Source organism: Gorilla gorilla, chromosome 10, assembly GCF_029281585.2.
Source record: "Gorilla gorilla gorilla isolate KB3781 chromosome 10, NHGRI_mGorGor1-v2.1_pri, whole genome shotgun sequence".
In the NCBI taxonomy this organism is placed as follows: domain Eukaryota; kingdom Metazoa; phylum Chordata; class Mammalia; order Primates; family Hominidae; genus Gorilla; species Gorilla gorilla.
In genome coordinates, this window is record NC_073234.2 from 136,428,579 (window position 1) to 136,446,312 (window position 17,734).

General features: G+C 47.9%; 1 protein-coding gene across 7 annotated transcripts in view; it reads right to left on the reverse strand.

Moving 5' to 3' along the window:
• The window catches only part of C10H12orf43 (chromosome 10 C12orf43 homolog), a 54,515-nt gene extending 40,214 nt beyond the window's left edge, over positions 1-14,301 (reverse strand). For 2 of the 7 annotated variants that reach the window (XM_063694412.1, XM_063694414.1), the window contains exons 1-6: positions 14,139-14,293; positions 8,922-8,964; positions 8,646-8,744; positions 4,133-4,206; positions 2,815-2,905; positions 2,084-2,304 (exon numbers count right to left, since the gene is read on the reverse strand). In XM_063694412.1, the coding sequence (XP_063550482.1) occupies positions 2,084-2,304; positions 2,815-2,905; positions 4,133-4,206; positions 8,646-8,744; positions 8,922-8,964; positions 14,139-14,283 (673 nt within the window). In that variant the 5' untranslated portion in view covers positions 14,284-14,293. Of the gene's footprint in view, positions 1-271; positions 2,305-2,814; positions 2,906-4,132; positions 4,207-8,645; positions 8,745-8,921; positions 8,965-10,251; positions 10,514-14,138 lie in introns of those variants that run through there. The other 5 variants (XM_063694413.1, XM_019039116.4, XM_004054028.5 and 2 more) reach the window with 5 other exon arrangements.
• Positions 14,302-17,734: the final 3,433 nt, after the last annotated feature.

Below are 17,734 nucleotides of genomic sequence, written 5' to 3' on the forward strand. Positions count from 1 at the left end.
AAGAAAGAGGTGACCCCAGGGCACAGGAGCTACCTGTGTGGACAGGACTAACACTCAGAAGCCTGGGGGCCTGGCTGGCTGAGGGCAGTTCGCAGCCACCCTGAGGAGTCTGAGGTCCTGAGCACTGCCAGGAGGGACAAAGGAGCCTGTGACCCCAGGGCAAGCATGGTCCCACATCCCTGGGCCTGCTGCTGAGAACCTGGCCTTCAGTGTACCGCGTCCACCCTGGGATTCAGGAAAAGGCCTGGGGTGACCCGGCACCCCCTGCAGCTTGTAGCCAGCCGGGGCGAGCGGCACGTTTATTTAACTTTTAGTAAAGTCAAGGAGAAATGCAGTGGAAATTTCTTGCTTGTCCACAAATCATTCAGATGGGGTTTGGGCAGGTAGCGGGAGAGTGGGGCAGGCCAGAGGCCTGCGAAGAGGAGACGGGCTCAGCACCCACGCTCTCACACCCCACGTCTCTGCTTTTCTTGCTCTGCTGAGACTCTAATGACAAAGCCAGATTTCATCTTAACCTCAAGCTTCTACTTTTTAAAAAATTTTGTTTTGGAGACAGGGTCTCACTGTCACCCAGGCAGGACTGCAGTGGCATTATACAGCTCACTGCAGCCTTGAACTCCTGGACTAAAGGGATCCTCCCACCTCAGCCTCACAAGCAGCCTCACAGGCGCTCACTACCATGCCCAACTAATTTTTGTATTTTTTTTTTATAGAGACGAGGTTTCACCATGTTGCCCAGGCTGGTCTGGAACTTGGCTCAAGTGATCCACCTGCCTCGGCCTCCCAAAGTGCTAGGATTACAGGTGTGAGCCACCATCCCTGGCCATGAGCTTCTACTTCTTTTTTTTTTTTTGAGATAGGGTCTTGCTCCATTGCCTAGGCTAGAGTGCAGTGGCGCAATCTCGGCTCACTGCAACCTCCACCTCCTGGGTTCAAGCGATTCTCCCACCTCAGCCTCCTGAGTAGCTGGGATTACGGGCGTGTGTCAACATGCTCAGCTAATTTTTGTATTTTTAGTAGAGATGGGGTCTTGCCATGTTGGCCAGGCTGGTCTCAAACTCCTGGCCTCAATTGATCCACCCTCCTTGGCCTCTCAAAATGCTTGGATTACAGGCATGAGCCACTGCACCCGGCCACAAGCTTCTACTTCTTGCAGAATGCCTTTGTCCCATGAAAACTAGTCCACGAGTGCTATGACACTTCCTGAAGTCTTGGGTGGGGTGAATGCACAAATCCTGGGGGTGTAGAGAGGAGGAGGATGTTTACTTAAAATGTCTTAAGGTTCAGCATTGACAGAGAGGCAATAACCAAATCACTCTTAAGTTTTGTTTTGGGTCCTCTGACAATTGAGTTTCCATAATCTGGTCGGCTCAGAGACACCATCACGTGTGGTATATTCACAAATGCAGACAAAGAAAATTCTAGAAAGCCAGGGGTGAAAAAGCTCTCCTTTCTCAGACAATTCTGTGAAGTCTATGTGGGCTAAGGAGAGAAGAACAAAAGTTTCTCTGGGCCTTGGCCTCTTGGGGATCCCTTCTCTCATTTTCTAAAAACTGTTTCTCACACCAGACTAAGGAGGTGGTGGGGAAGGTCTCCCTTCCCCTGCCCACCTCAGACAGTTCTAGGGAGATGGAGGTTTCACCACTTGGCCACTAGTCTCAAATAACTGGAAGGTTCCTTTTTTCCTGAGGTCATGAAATGTTCTGGAACCACAGCGCCCCCGCCAGCCCTCCGTGGGAGCACAGAGGGGCAGGCCTTGATTGGTCTTCTCACCCTACAGCCACTTTTTTGGCCCAACTCTCCAGCAAGCCCTCATCACCATCAGGGTCTCACGGGCAGTCTGGGTTTGCCAGCCCAGTCCTTGAACTTGGGAGAGGGAGGTGGGGCTTGGAAATGCCTTGTCCCTGGGGTCGGGGGGACACCTTGTCCTTGGAGCTGGCTGAGCCCTGTGCCCACGGCTGGGTTCAGTTTGCAGGTACAGCTGTGGCACTCTTTGCTGGTGGGAATGGAGAGGACTCGCTGGCCTTCTTTGCCTTTTTCTTCTTTTTGGTCCCAAGCGACACCTGGTCCCCGTTGAGCTCACCTGACTTCTGCTTCTGGACTGTGGCCATGCTGGTGGGGGTGGTGGCAGCGACAGCCGAGTCGACACTGGTCACCTTCTTGGCTTTCTTTTTCAACTTCCTTTTCTTCTTTGCCTCCTTCTCCACTGTGCCAGGGCTGTGGATGGCTGACTCCTGCAGGATGTCGGACGCCGACACAGCTGCCTCTCGGCACCGCCGCCACTCCTCGTCACTGTCCTCACTGCTGCAACGAGAGGGTACCCTGGGTTAGCTGGAGTCAGGACACAGCCCCAGAGCTGCCTCTCGCTGTCCTCCCTCGGTCCAGGTCACCAGAAGGTGGCCGCAGAGGGAGGCAGGTAGTGAGTTCAGGCTTGGGAGTGAGGCCGACCTGGCTTCCAATGCTGGCTTCTGGGCGTAGCAGCCTTGTGACCTCCTTAAGTGACTTAACCTCTCTGACTGTATCATCTATAAAATGGGGATCTTAACAGAGTCCAGGCCTCCCAGGGATGTTCCAGGAGGCAACTATGATCAAGTGAGGTGTCTGGCCCAAGACAGGTGCTCAAAAGCAGTAAACATCCAAAGCTACCGCCAAGAGGGCTTTCTCTCCCGCTGAGCTCACGATTTCTCCAGCTGCCTGACAGGGCCGCTGCCTTGGCCTGGTCCTGACTGGAGTCTGCTTGGCTATTCTGGGGAACCCACCAAGACAGAAGAGGAGAAAAAAGGAGGGGATGTGAGGAGAGGTGTGAGTTCTCACCTGGAGCTGGAGGGCTGTCGCTTTCGGCGGGGTTGGGGAGACTCTTCCTTCTCATGGCCTCCAGGGACAGATGTGAAGAAAAGGCGGAAACCTAAAAGATTCAAAGGGGCAGAGTCAAATAAAAACAAAACAAAAAGAAACCAAAAAAATAATAAATAAACAAAAAAGAAAAAAATTTTAAAAAGGAAAACAAAAGAAACAAAAGATAAAGAGAAACAAAAAAGAAAAAAATTTTAAAAAGACACAAATTTAAAAAATTTAAGAAAGAAACAATAACCAAAAAACCCAACCAAGCAAACAAACAAAAAAAACAAAGGAGCAGAGTCAGCACCCCCAGATGCCAGCCCCTCCCCCCAGGTGCCAGGTGCTGAAGCTGCCCCGCCTCTGCCCTCAGGAGCTCCTGGTCCAGAGGCAAAGACCTGGGAATCAGTCATCTAACTACGAAGTGATTCTGCATCTGCCAAGGTTCATGCTGATGCCTGATGGAGCCAGTGGAGGGCGCGCTGGAGCAGGAGCCAGCAGCCACATCAGCTCAGCAAGCCCTCAGAGGCTTCTGGAAGTCAGCACTTGAGCTCCTGACCTAAGGCAGCCTTCAAAGTGGCAAATGTGTTGGTACAGGACAGATGCAGATGGGCGAGGCTGTGGAGGGCAGCAGTAAAGTGCTCCTGCTCAGGGTGACACAGATGAGGCCACCTCAGGCAAATGACTTCGTTTCTCAGGGCCTCAGTCTCCTTGTCTGTACATGGGGTTCAATCATAATACCTGCCTCACCACAGGGGCTGAGCGGATGAAAGAATGGTGAGGTGGCTCATGCCTGTAACCTCAGCACTTTGGGAGTCTGAGGCGGGAGGATAGCTTGAGGCCAGGAGTTTAAGACCAGCCTGGGCAACATGACAGAACCCTGTCTCTAAAAAAAAATACAAAAATTGGCCAGGTGTGGTGGTGCACGCCTGTAGTCCCAGAACTTTGGAAGGCTAAGGTGTGCAGACGGCTTGAGGCCAGGAGTTCAAGACTAGCCTGGGCAACATAGCGAGAGCCTGTCTCTAAAAAAAATAAATAATTAGCCAGGGGTGGTGGTGTGTGTCTGTGGTCCCAGCTACTCAGGAAGCTGAGGTGGGAGGACTGCTTGGGTCCGGGAGGTTGAGGCTGCATTGAGCTATAATCGCTCCACTGCACTCTAGCCTAGGTGGCAGAGAGAGGTCCTATCTCAAAAAAAAAAAAAAAAAAAAAAAAGAATATACCAAAACTGTTTCGCCCAGCTCCAGACACACATTACGTGCTTAATAAATGATAGCTTCTATTAAGTATAACCACTCACCATCATCCTCCAAAGCGACTTTCTGTACCTTAGCTTTTGCTGGCTCCTCTGCTGCTTCTGAGATGGTAATGAAGCTACAGGGAGAGGAGATGGTTGATTTAAGATGAGATTTTTGGATAACAACAAAAACAATTAAAAAAAATTCTTTTTCAAGTGGAGGGGATGGGGCATGTGATTGTAAATGCAAAAGCGAAAGCGTGCTGGCCTAGTAAGAGGGCTGATGGTCTGGTTATAACATGCTGACCAGCCTCTGCCACGCAAACTGCAGTGCTTCATTTCTTTAAAGCCCACTTTATTCCAGTAAGTGTTGAAGAAGTTTTAAAGACATAGTAAAACAAGATGAGGCCAGGCATGGTGGCTCACGCCTGTAATCCTAGCACTTTGGGAGGCCAAGGCAGGCAGATCATGAGGCCAGGAGATCAAGACCATTCTGGCTAACACGGTGAAACCCCATCTCTACTAAAAATACAAAAAATTAGCCGGGCATGGTGGTGGGCGCCTGTAGTCCCAGTTACTCAGGAGGCTGAGGCAGGAGAATGGCGTGAACCTGCGAGGCAGAGCTTGCAGTGAACTGAGACTGCGCCACTGCACTCCAGCCTGGGCAACACAGCAACACTCCATCTCCAAAAAAAAAGAAAAGAATTTAACAAAATGAATGCAATTTCAAATAGGACAAAGACATATAAGGGCAAGAGGAACAGAAAGACCTAGAAGTGTAGTCAGGAAGTCCTATACACTTGTTAGAGAGAGGGCATACATTTTGCTCTGAGCTTCCTAGCAGCAAGCATGAAAAGGGAAATATGACCAATCTAGAAAACTGGTTCAGAGGACAGCTTCTGGAGCAGGGCAGACCTGTTTTAAAAAAATTTTTTTTTAATTAAAAGAAATTGGAGATAATTGTAGACATGCAGTAGCAACAAATAACGCAGAGGTTCCATAGACCCTCCATCCATTTTCTCGCAATGGTAACATTGTGCCTCGCTATAGTACAATATCACAACTAGGAAATGCAAATTGATCCAATTCATGGACCTCATTCAGACTTCAGAGACCTGGGTTTTGAATCCTGGTTTTGTCCCTTATTAGCTATGTCCCTTAAGCAAACGACTTTATCCCTCTGAGTCTCTGTTATCCACCTGTGCAGTGGGAACGATGAAGGTCCCTACCTCTTAAGGTTGTCACAAGGATTGAAGGGGAAAACGGATATCAAGCACTTGTGGCACATGGCCTAGCCACAAGTAGCTGCTCAGTAAATGGTAGCTATGATGATGATGCAGATGATGACTGTCATCAAGAAAAGCTTCGGCCTTCACAGGCTCTCTAACATAAAAATAAACCACATTTCTCTAGAGGCACAAGGCCAGGAAGCATGTGTCTGGTGAGTGCGGATGGAGACGCCACTGTGCACAGCAGAGAACAAGGCTCTCAGCAATGCCCTCGAGGCAGACGCAGCAATGCCCTGGGTGCTTTCCCTAACCTCCCTTCCTGTATGCCAAAGGCGCCCCCCAAGCCCTGTTCAGGAAAAGCAACCCGGGGAGAGGGAGTAGAGATGATGCCACCCAGACACCTGTTCTTGACCCCACACAGTGGTTCAATGGTGGCCATCAGGGGCATTTGGCAATGTCTGGAGACATTTTTGGATGTCACAACTGGTGGGGTGAGTGCTACTATCATCTACTAGGTAGAGGCCAGGGATGTTGGTAAACATCCTATAATGGGAAGAAGGATAGACCCCCACGACAAATGCTAGTCAAAGATGTCAGTAGCGCCAAGGTTGAGAGACACTGACCTAACACTAGGGACCAAATGCAGTATCATTTACATTTCCTTTTTTTTTTTGAGATGGGATCTCACTCTGTCATCCAGGCTGGAGTGCAGTGGCATGATCTCAGCTCACTGCAACCTCTGCATCCTGGGTTCAAACGATTCTCCTACCTCAGCCTCCCAAGTAGCTGGGATAACAGGTGCACGCCACCATGCCCAGCTAATTTTTGCATTTTTAGTAGAGATGGGGTCTCACCATGTTGGCCAGGCTGGTCTCGAACTCCTGTCCTCAAATGATCCACCCGCTTCAGCCTCCCAAAGTGCTTGGGATCAGAGGCATGAGCCACCATGCCTGGCCTAAGGTATCATTTAGATTTCTTTGGAGAAACATGAAAACGCTGCAGGGAATATTCTAACCATGGGTGACTGGCATTTCTACTGCAGAAACATCTCTGTGACTCAGTGCAATGCCAAGCAGGCCCTGTTCAGCCTGAAGCCAGAGAGTCACAAAGGAAAACTGCTCCCACAGGCTGAAATGCAGCTGCCTTCCTAAACACCTCCTCTACATTCTCCAGTTGAGGGGAACCCTGAGGGATTCAGGCTGCGGGGCTCTGGCCCATCATTCTGTCTCAGGAGAATAGCTGGTTCACACTTTGGGAAGGCTCATTTGTCCTTTTTGATATCTACTTCGAATGGAATGACAATGGCCCCAAATCCTGCCTCATCTCCCTTTCAAAACCCTGCCAGGGCTCTGCCAGTCAGGAACAGCTCTAGACCAGTGTATCCCCAGACCTGTTCAGCAGGTTGTTGACTGGTTTTCCACGAAACAAAGGCACTGTGGCCAAACAAGTTTGGAAAATGCTGAGCTAAACAGTTACACAGGTCTCTTCACTACAGGAATTCTCAGAGTCTTGAATATACTACTCTGGCTTGCAGTCTGCAAGGACACGTGGAGGTATGTAGATTGCAGTGTTTCTCACACTTCTTTGCTGTTGGACCTCCTTTTTTCTAGAGCCACACTTTGGGCTAGTGCTAGAATCCAAATGTTTATGTCCTCCCCAAATTCTTATGGTGAAATCCTCACCCCAGCTGGGCATGGTGGCTTACACCTGCAATCCCAGCACTCTGGGAGGCTGAGCCGGTGGATCACTTGAAGTCAGGAGTTCGAGACCAGCCTGGCCAACATAATGAAAACCCATTTCTACTGAAAATACAAAAAATACAAAAAATTAGCCAAGCGTGGTGGGTGTGCACCTGTAACCCCAGCTACTCAGGAGGCTGAGGCATGAAAATCGCTTGAACCCAGGAAGTGGAGGTTGTTGTGAGCCGAGATCGCGCCACCGTGCTCCAGAAGGAGACTCTGTCTCCAAAAAGAGAAAAGAAAAAGAGAAATCCTCAACCCAAGGTATTAGGATTAGGAGATGGGGGCCTTTGAGAGGTGATTAGGTCATGAGGGTGGAGCCTTGATGAATGAAATTGCTGCTCCTATAAAGAAGGTCTGAGAGAGACCCCTCGCCCATGCCACTATGTGAGGACGCAGTAGGAAGGCGCCATCTGTACTGGGAAGAGGGCTCTCCCCAGACACTGAATCTGCTGGTGCCTTGATCTTGGACTTCTCAGCCTCCAAAATGTGAGAAATCCATTTATTTTGTTTATAAGCTACCCAGTTTATGTTATTTTGTTATAGCAGCCCATATGGACTCAAACAGGTTGTATCCTTGACACCTACTTTAGGAATGCCAACCTGAATCCTTACCGACTGGGTTATCAACCTGTGCTGAGAATGTAAGATAGAGACCTGGCACAGTGTCTAGCATACAGAAGGCACCCAAGAAATAGGAACACGGTCCTTCCTTGCCCTCTTGTGGCGGGAATGAGCTTCTTGATGTTCCTCTCTTACTCTCATGGTTGCAGGATAATGCAGGGGTTAAGAACATGGGCTTGGCCCGGCACAGTGGCTCACGCTTGTAATCCCAGCACTTTGGGAGGCCAAGGCAGGCGGATCACTCAAGGTCAGGAGTTCGAGATCAGCCTGGTCAACACGGTGAAACCCCGTCTCTACTAAAAATACAAAAATTAGCCTGGTATGGTGGTAGGTGCCCGTTAAGTCCAGCTACTTGGGAGGCTGAGGCATGAGAATCGCTTGAATCCAGGAGGTGGAGGCTGCAGTGAGCCAAGATTGTGCGTGCCACTGCACGCCAGCATGGACGACAGAGTGAGACTCTGTCTCAAAAAACAAAACAAAACAAAAAAATGTGGGCTTGGAGTCAGACACACTTGGGTTTGAGGCCCAATTCTGTTCCCTCCTGGGTTCTGAATCCTGGCTTTGTCACTTAGTAGCGGCGTCCCCTGGGCAAATGACTTTGCCTCTCTGAGCCTCAGTTACCCATCTGTACAGTGGGAATGATAACAGTCCCTACCTCTCAGGGTCATCAGAAGGATTAAATGAGAAAATGGACATCAAGCACTTAGCACAGAGCCTGGCCACAAACAGTTGCTCAGTAAATGGTAGCTGCGATGATGATGTGACTTCAGGCACATGTCTCCTTGCTGACAGCCTGTTTCCTCACCTGGAGGATAAAGGTAACAACAGGACCCACATGATAATGTTCTTTATAAATGCAGGGAGATGACATATGCCAGGTGCCTGCCACCATGCCAGCCTGGACACCGTGAGCTCCCAGCCAGTGTGAGCCATTGCTGTTCATATTAACAAGGGCAAGAGAGGAGAAACTCCACCTTTGTTTACCTGTCCAGCAGGGCTCCCAGCTTCTTGGCTACGTGGGCTCGGAATTCAGGGGTGGTCTGAAGCTCGTTGCCATCTTGTTCATGCTCATTCACCTTATGCCTACGACACACACAAAGAGACCTCACTTCCTGTCCGCTCAGAAGCTGTCCCCATGAGCACAGGGACCATGTGTGTCTTGTTCACCTGGAAATGCCAGGCGTGTAGCCTAGCATCTGGCACACGCAGGGGATCAGTATTTGTTGAATAAGTGAAACTTGAACCCAAAGTGCATAGTACCTGAGGCTCGGTTGGGAGGTTGACAACTGGCTATTTGCAGCACCTGTGGAAAAATGAAAATTAGGGCATTTATAGAGGAAACAATGACAGCAACAACAAATGCATGCCAGGCACTATTTTCAGCAGCTTAAAATACATATAACTCATATATATACATACACATGTAACTCATATATATTATATTTATATATAACTTAAAATAGTTATATACCCATAACTTCAAATAGTTACATATATAATTTAGTTATATATGTATATAATATAGTTATATTTTATGTAAGTACATTTTATATATATATATCTTAGTTATATAACTTAAAATAGTTATATATATAACTTAGTTATATATACATAAAACTTAAAATAGTTATATATATAACTTAGTTATATATACATAAAACTTAAAATAGTTATATATGTAACTTAAAATATATATAACACATATAACTCAGTGAATCTTCCCAACAACCCGATTGGAGGGATTACAATTATCCCATTTTGCAGAAGAAACGTCAAAGAGATGTAAAATAACTTGGCCAGAGTCAAATACCCAATAAGTGACAGGGTTGGGCTGAGGGCCCAGGCCATCTGACTCCTGAGCCCCCTCTTAACCACCACGCTGTGCTGAACAGGCAGGTCTAAGTGTGATTTGACTGCACAGTTTAATGCCTGCCTGGCTGTGTGCTAAGGGCCGTGGAAGAGAGAGAAGATGGCTCTTTTGTGGATCACATTTTTCAAGCCAAAACAGTGGGGATGCCTGGCCTTTTGGTCATTCCCTCAAACCAGATACTGAATGCCTTTTATTAACCAGGTGTTGTCATTACTGAGCAACTTACTCGACTATCACTGTCTGCAGGAGCTTACATTCTAGTTGGTGGAGAGAGATGATAAACACACATACGTAAACAAAATGTCAAGTTGGATAATGGTAAGTGTATGGAAAAAAACAGAAACAAAGTAGGCGAGAGAGGTGGGGAGTGTTGGGCTGGGGATTGTTACATAAAGGTGGGCAGAGAGGGCTTCATTGATAAGGCAACATTTGAACAGAGATTTGAGAGAGGATGGGAGTGAACCAAGTGGACATGTGGGACACAGCCTTCCAGGCAGAGGGAAAGCATCTGCAAAGGCCCTGAGACTGGAGCCTGCCTTGTGTGTTTAGAACCAGCAAGGAGGTCAGTGTGACCAGAGCCTGCCCAGTAAACCGGGAGCAGCAGAGATGGAGAACTCAGAGGGGCCAGATCATGAAGGGCCCTGACGTGGGCCAATGGGAGGACCTGGACTTTGAGGAGGAGGAGCTCTGGAACTGAGCAGAGAAAGGACATAAACTGACCTGGGTTTTGACAGAACATCTTTGGCTGCTGTGCAGCGTGAGACTGTTGGGGCAAAGGCAGGAACACGGAGTCTGCTGCAGTAATTGATGTGGTGAGAAGTGGGTGAACTCCAGATAGATGCACTTTTAAGATGGAGTCAAGGCCGGGCGCGGTGGCTCACGCCTGTAATCCCAGGACTTTGGGAGGCCGAGGTGGGCGGATCACGAGGTCAAGAGATCAAGACCATCCTGGTCAACACAGTGAAACCCCGTCTCTACTAAAAAATACAAAAATTAGCTGGGTGTGGTGGTGCACACCTGTAGTCCCAGCTACTTGAGAAGCTGAGGCAGGAGAATCGCTCGAACCCAGGAGGCGGAGGTTGCAGTGAGCCAAGATCACGCCACTGCACTCCAGCCTGGTGACAGAGCAAGACTCCGTCTAAAAAAAAAAAAAGATGGAGTCAATAGGATTCACTGATGGACTGACTACAGGGCGTGAGAAATGAGTGAAAGTTAGCTCTGAGGTTTCTGACTTAACTAACAAGACAAAACGTGCTTGTATATTTAAGGGGCCAACTGAACAAAGTGGACACTTGGTAGCTCCGGGCCCAGTGGAGGGCCATGGTGTATGAAACAGCTCCATGGGGGCACTGCTGTGTTTATGTCATCACCCACACACATTGCATCTGTGTCCTAGTACCTTGTGGTCTATGTCACTGTACTCCAGAGCACAACACAGAATGCTAAACACGCCCCATGCTCCTGGAGGTGGGTAATGTGGGGGCCTGGATGGACAGTCTTTAAAGACCTGGTCTTTCGTCTTCAGCACATAATCACTCGGAAGAAGAGCATCTCTTCCATCATGACTACAGTGTGATGAAGGTGAGGTACCGTCAGGGAACAGAAACGGTATTACAGAGGGAGACAGTTCAGTTGAGTCCTGGCTCTGCCACCAAGCTGTGTGATGCCGGGCAAGTCACTTTATCTCCCTGAGCCTTTGTTTTTCTCATCTATAAAATGGGAATACGATTACCAACCTTCTGGAGTCAGTGTTGTGGACACTGTTTCCATACCCATCCCCTTCCTGGACTTGTAAGCTACTTGAATACGTGGTCTGCCTCTTTTTATCTTTGTATCCCCAGATCCTGCCATAGTGTCTTGGTTTGAATTAATTGTCGGAAAAATTAATCAAAGTATATGCTACCCTAAAATTAAAGTGGTTTGAGTGACGAGTTCATCACTGGATTTAAGAGCTGTCTCTAGAGGTTACATAAATAAAATAGTGACCTATATTTCCACAGTCATGGTCCAAAGGGTGGGAGTTTTGACCACAATAGACACTTGTCCATGGCAGAGTGGCACAGCAGCAATGAAGAGCATGGACTTGGGAGTCAGGTAGGCCTGGGTTTACGCCTGGTTCTGCCACTCACAAATTGGACAACCTTGGCCAAGTTATTTCACCATTATGAGAATCAGTTTTCTGTAAAATGGGGCTAATACACCCTTTTGTGGCATTGCTGGGAAGATGAAAACAGACAACAAATACAAAGTGTTTAGAACAGGGGCAAAAAGTAAATTCTCAACTCCTGGTGGCTATTACTAGATGCACTCAAGAATGTAATCTAGGCTGGGTGTGGTGGCTTATGCCTGTAATCTTAGCACTTTGAGAGGCCAAGGTGGGTGGATCACCTGAGGTCATAAGTTCGAGACCAGCCTGGCCAACATGGTGAAACCCTGTCTCTAATAAAAATACAAAAAAAAATTAGCTGGGCCTGGTGGTGGGCACCTGTAATCCCAGCTACTTAGGAGGCTGAGGCAGGAGAATTGCTTGAGCCTGGGAGGCGGAGGTTGCAGGGAGCCAAGATCGCGCCATTGCACTCCAGCCTTGGTAACAGAGCGAGACTGCGTCTCAAAAAGAAAAAAAAAGACCAGGCGCAGTAGCTCACACCTGTAATCCCAGAACTTTGGAAGGCCGAGGCAGGTGGATTGCCTGAGGTCTGGAGTTTGAGACCAGCCTGGCCAACACGGTGAAACCCTGTCTGTACTAAAAATACAAAAAATTAGCTGGGCGTGGTGGCAGGCGCCTGTAATCCCAGCTACTAGGGAGGCTGAGGCAGGAGAATCACTGGAACCCAGGAGGCAGAGGTTGCAGTGAGCTGAGATTGTGCCATTGCACTGCAGCCTGGGCAACAACAGTGAAACTCCATCTCAAAAAAAAAAAAAAAATGCAAAAAACCCCCCCAAAAAACAAACAAACAAACAAACAAACAAAACTAGAAGCCGGGCACAGTGGCTCACACCTGTAATCTCAGCACTTTGAAGGTCGAGAAGGGAGGATCACTTGAGCCCAGGAGTTCGAGACCAGCCTGGCCAACACGGCAAAACCCCATCTCTACAAAAAATACAAAAAGTAGCTGGGACTATACATCTGTAGTCTCAGCTACTTGGGAGGCTGAGGTGGGAGGATCATCTGAGTAGAGGGAGGTCGAGGTTGCAGTAAGCCATGATTGTGTCAGCCTCGGTAACAGACTGAGTCCTAGTTTTGAAAAAAAAAGAGCGAGAATTAGGCAGGAGGAGGAAAGCAGTCCATGTGGAAAGACCAACCACATATTTGCCACCATGTATTGGGCCTTTAAGATGTGCCAAGCACTGTAGATTGCATTATCTCAGTTACTTCTCAACCTTATGGGGTGGGTACTATCACTACCCGCACTGTACAGATGAGGAAATTTAGATACAGTGAGATTTAAGTACTTTGCTCAAGTTCCCACTGCTAATGAGATGGAAAGGCAGATCTGTATATAGAACTTGCAGAGAAAACTGTGGTTATGGTACTAGGGGGTGAGGGGGGCAGACTATGGTCTGGAAGCTACCTACAGGAAGTGCAGTATGGCAGGAGGGAAGGAAGGGAGAGGAAGGCAATGGATCACCAAAGGGCTTGTAAGTCCTTTTAAACAAATCCAGCGGTTCTTAACCTTGCTTTGCCATAGCCTTCTCTAACAGCCTGGTGAAGCCTGGTTCTCTTCTCAGAGTAATGTTTTAAATGCATGAAATGCAACATACAGGATTACAAAGAAAACCAATGATACCGAAATTTAATTATCATGATAGTAAACAACCAAACTTGTGATGTATGTGCTTCTTACATCTTAGATATAGAGCTGGGTCTAAAAATTAGAGTGGCACATTTTAAATCAGGGATGAGTGTAAATGACTTTTTTCCCAATATCTTATCATCAATAAAATGATATATTGATATCTGTATCTGCAAAGATTGTAATGAGATATGAAAATCTGTGACTTCTGTTGGGATAAAGTAACGGTATTGCCAGAACTACTGTGGCTTAGTGCTTGCAAGACGGAAAGAGATGCTAAAATTCAGTCAGAGATGAATAGAAAGCAAAGATGCAACATGTTTTCATTCCAAATTCAAGAACCCTTGGGTTCTATCCATGATTAGGCCCCTTGATGTTGCGGGGTTCTGTATTTATTCCCAGGGCACTAGGGAGTCACGGTCAGAGTGATGTGCTGGGCACTGCTCTTGGCAACAACCTCCAGGGTGGGAGAATGTGTTGGAGGTGGGGAAAGGCTGGGTGCTAGAACACCGGGAGGGGGCTGTTGCAGTTATCTCGAAGAGACGGCGGCCTTCCCAGTGTGGGGCAGTGAGGATAGACCCAAGGAGGCAGAATCAAAAGACATTTGGGTTCCTCAGCTTCCCCGACTGGGATAATGAAATACCCTCCCTACTGCACCTGCCCATGCTTTCAATCTGCACTACACCCAGTCCCTGGAGGTCTCTCGGGGAAGGAAGTCGAGTCCCAGTGACTCTCTCCTCACCATCCATCCTCTCAGGCTCCAGAGGAAGATCCCACGCCCCTCAGCCAGTCTCCCCAAACATAGTACCCTACCGGCTCTTGGCTTCACTGCCACGTGAGGGCGTTGCTCCAAGCCCCAGGCCGGCATTGCCGCCTCGCGGCACCGCTCCAGCTCCTCCGCATCGCTACTGCTGTTACTACTTTCCGAATCGCTCACTGTGCCACTGGGCGCCGCCATCTTGAACCACCGCAAAGGATTGTGGAGAACACCGCCGTTATCAAGCCTTCTTCATGACCTCACGTGAGAGGAGAGGCGCGAGGCATTGTGGGGATTGTAGTTCCAAGACTTGGACCGCCATTGGCCATGAACTGTACTGGGTTGGGGATACCAGGTGGGAATGGGGAGGTGGGCGGTTCTCAAAGGCAAGAGCTAGAAGGGCCTAAGAGATTAACTTCTCCAATCATTTCTTGATGACAGATCTCCAGAGGGGATGGGAATCTCCTAAGGAGTTAATGACAGACCCAGGATTAGTTCCCAGGTTTTGATTCCATGTCATTTATTTTAGTAATTTCCCAGTCCAGCTGGGCCTAAGAAACACCTTAGAGAGCTGGTTAAACTGCAGACTTTTGGGTCTCACAAAAAATACTGACAGAATCAGAATCTCTGATAGGTGGAATCCAGGAATGTGTATTTCCTTTAATAGCCTAGGGCCTTACTACTTAGAGTGTAGTCCATGAGCCAGCAGCATTGGTAACACCTGGGAGCTCGTTAGAAATGCAGAATCCAGGCTGGGCACGGTGGCTCACGCCTGTAATCCCAACACTTTGGGAGGCTGAGGCGGGCAGATCACAAGGTCAGGAGTTCGAGACCAGCCTGGCCAACATAGTGAAACCCCATCTCTACTAAAAATACAAAAATTAGCTGGGCATGGTGGCACGTACCTGTAGTCCCAGCTACTCGGGAGGCTGAGGCAGGAAAATCACTTGAACCTGGGAGGTGGAGGTTGAGGTGAGCCCAGATCGTGCCACTGCACTCCAGCCTGGGCAACAGAGTGAGACTCTGTCTCAAAAAAAAAAAAAAAGAAAAAAAAAAAAAGAAATGCAGAATCCTGTCCGGGCACGGTGGCTCACATCTGTAATCCCAACACTTTGTGAGGCTGAGGCAGGCAGATCATGAGGTGAGGAGTTCGAGACTAGCCTGACCAACATGGTGAAACCCCATCTCTACTAAAAATACAAAAATTAGCCAGGCGTGGTGGCGGGCACCTGTAATCCCAGCTACTCTGGAGGCTGAGGCAGGAGAATTGCTTGAACCTGGGAGGCGGAGGTTGCAGTGAGCCGAGATAGCGCCATTGCACTCCAGCCTGGGTGACAGAGCATGACTCCATCTCAGAAAAAAAGAAATGCAGAATCCTTGGTGGTGTGCACCTTGTAGTCCTAGTTTCTCTGGACGCTAAGGCAGGAGGATGGCCTGAGCCCAGGAGTTCAAGTTTGCAGTGACCTCTGATGGTGCCACTGCACCCTGCCTGGGCTACAGAGCCAGACCTTGTCTCTAAAAAAAGAAAGAAAGAAAAAAAGAAATGCAGAATCCTGGGCTCTACCACAAACCCACTGAATCAGAATTTGCATTTTAACAAGATCTCTTGGTGATTTGTGTGCGTATTAAAGTTTCAGAGGCACTGTCCTGGGTGATTCAGACGCATGGGTTTGGTGTGAAAAACACCTAGTTTTCTAGGTTTTTAAGTTCTAGGGAACTTAAAAACAATACTGACTCCCAGGACCCATCCAAGACCAAAAAATTAGAATCTCTGTGGTTAAAATACCTCACAGTGAAGGATGAACAAAATCACTTTACTTTTGTCTGTGGAATGCTGTTTCATGTTTTATCTTTGAAGACAGGTATGTCAAAACTTTACTAAAATAAACTCTCTGGCCTTGAGCTTTTCTATTTCAAAGAAGAGGAAGGTGACTGATATGGTCTGAATGTTTGTGTTCCTCCAAAATTCATATGTTAAAATTGACACCGTAAAATAAATAACAGAGAGACTGACTCTCCAAAATAAAGCGTTTATTCCAGAATTGCAAGGAATTGCAATTTGAGATATGCATGCTATAGTGGACTATAGGCACATTAAAAGAGGTTGTGGCAAGGAGAAAAGACAAAGTCCACATAAGCTTCTTTGAAACAAGTACCGTTGATCACAGGAGCCTGTTGCAGGAGTTGGCATTAGCTTATTGTGGAGACACCCACTGTTAGGCAAATATTCTTGTGCAAGTGGCTTATCTATAATACTGCAGATTTTAGGAACTTCTTGAGATAATTTTTGTGACAGGCATTTGTTAGGGTTTGACATAAGTGACTCCATTTTGATACCGATAATTTCCAAAAAGTCCTCACTCCCAAGGTGATGGTATTAGGAGGTGGGACCTCTGGGAAGTAATTAATGAAAGGTTCTTGTATTGGTTCAAACCCCAAGAGCGCAGCCAACAGACAACATGAGGCAGTGTGTGTGCAGGTGGGCTGAGGCTTAAAACGGCGTCAGCACCAAATGAGGACGGGGCAGGGGTTTTATAGTCTCCTGTAAACAGGAAGTTTCTCAGTCTGTTGTAACTGCTACGTTGTACCCGGATGACCTCTCTCTCAGTCTTCAGGGGGTACGTGTCTTCTGGCCAGCTCTCTTCCTGCTTCTGCTATCTTGCTGACACATGCTGCTGGCGCAAGTGGCCTTGTGCCTTGGGACTGGGCCCGAGGAGGGAGGGGTCATTCATTCTCTTAAGCTTTCAGGCCCCACGGAGAATCTTTCAATTACATAATGGGTCCTGAGCCCTCATGAACTGGATCAGTGCCCTCATAAAAGAGACCCCAGAGGCCAGGCATGGTGGCTCACACCTGTAATCCCAGCACTGTGGGAGCCCAAGACAGGTGGATCACAAGGTCAGGAGTTTGAGACTAGCCTGGCCAAGATGGTGAAACCCCGTCTCTACTAAAAATAAAAAAAAAATTAGCCAGGCACAGTGGTAGATGCCTGTAGTCCCAGCTACTCGGGAGGCTGAGGCAGGAGAATCACTTGAACCTAGGAGGCGGAGGTTGCAGTGAGCTGAGATCATGCCACTGCTCTCTAGCCTGGGTGACAGAGCAAGACTCCATCTCAAAAAAAAAAAAAAAAAAGAAGCGACCCTAGAGACACCTTTGCCTCTTCTACCATGTGAAGACTTACTGAGAAGCTGCCATCTATGAATCAGGAAGAGGTCCTCAGCAGACACCAAATCTGCCAGTGTCTTGACTTGGACTTCCCAGCCTCCAGAGCTGTAAGAAATAAATGGTTATTGTTCATGAGCCATCCAGTGTATGGTATTTTGTTTTAGCAGCCCAGATGGACTAAGACATTGAATTTTTCATTCTTTTTTTTATTTTAAACAAGAATTTTCCCACCACCTACAATGTGGGCTGTGCTGGGCATTATGAAGGACACAAAGATGGGGACTGGAACAGCCTGTCTACCTCCTGGAAAGGAGGCACTTTTTCTGTCCCTGAAGGCAAACAGAGGTGGGAAATACACAGATTATGATTGCTAAATTGACCAGAGGCTGTTGATAACCAATTGTAGCGTGCATTTTCTATGCTATGGTAGGAGAGTAGCCCACCAGAAAACTAGGCAAAACAGGGGGGCAAAAGGAAACTTTTTATT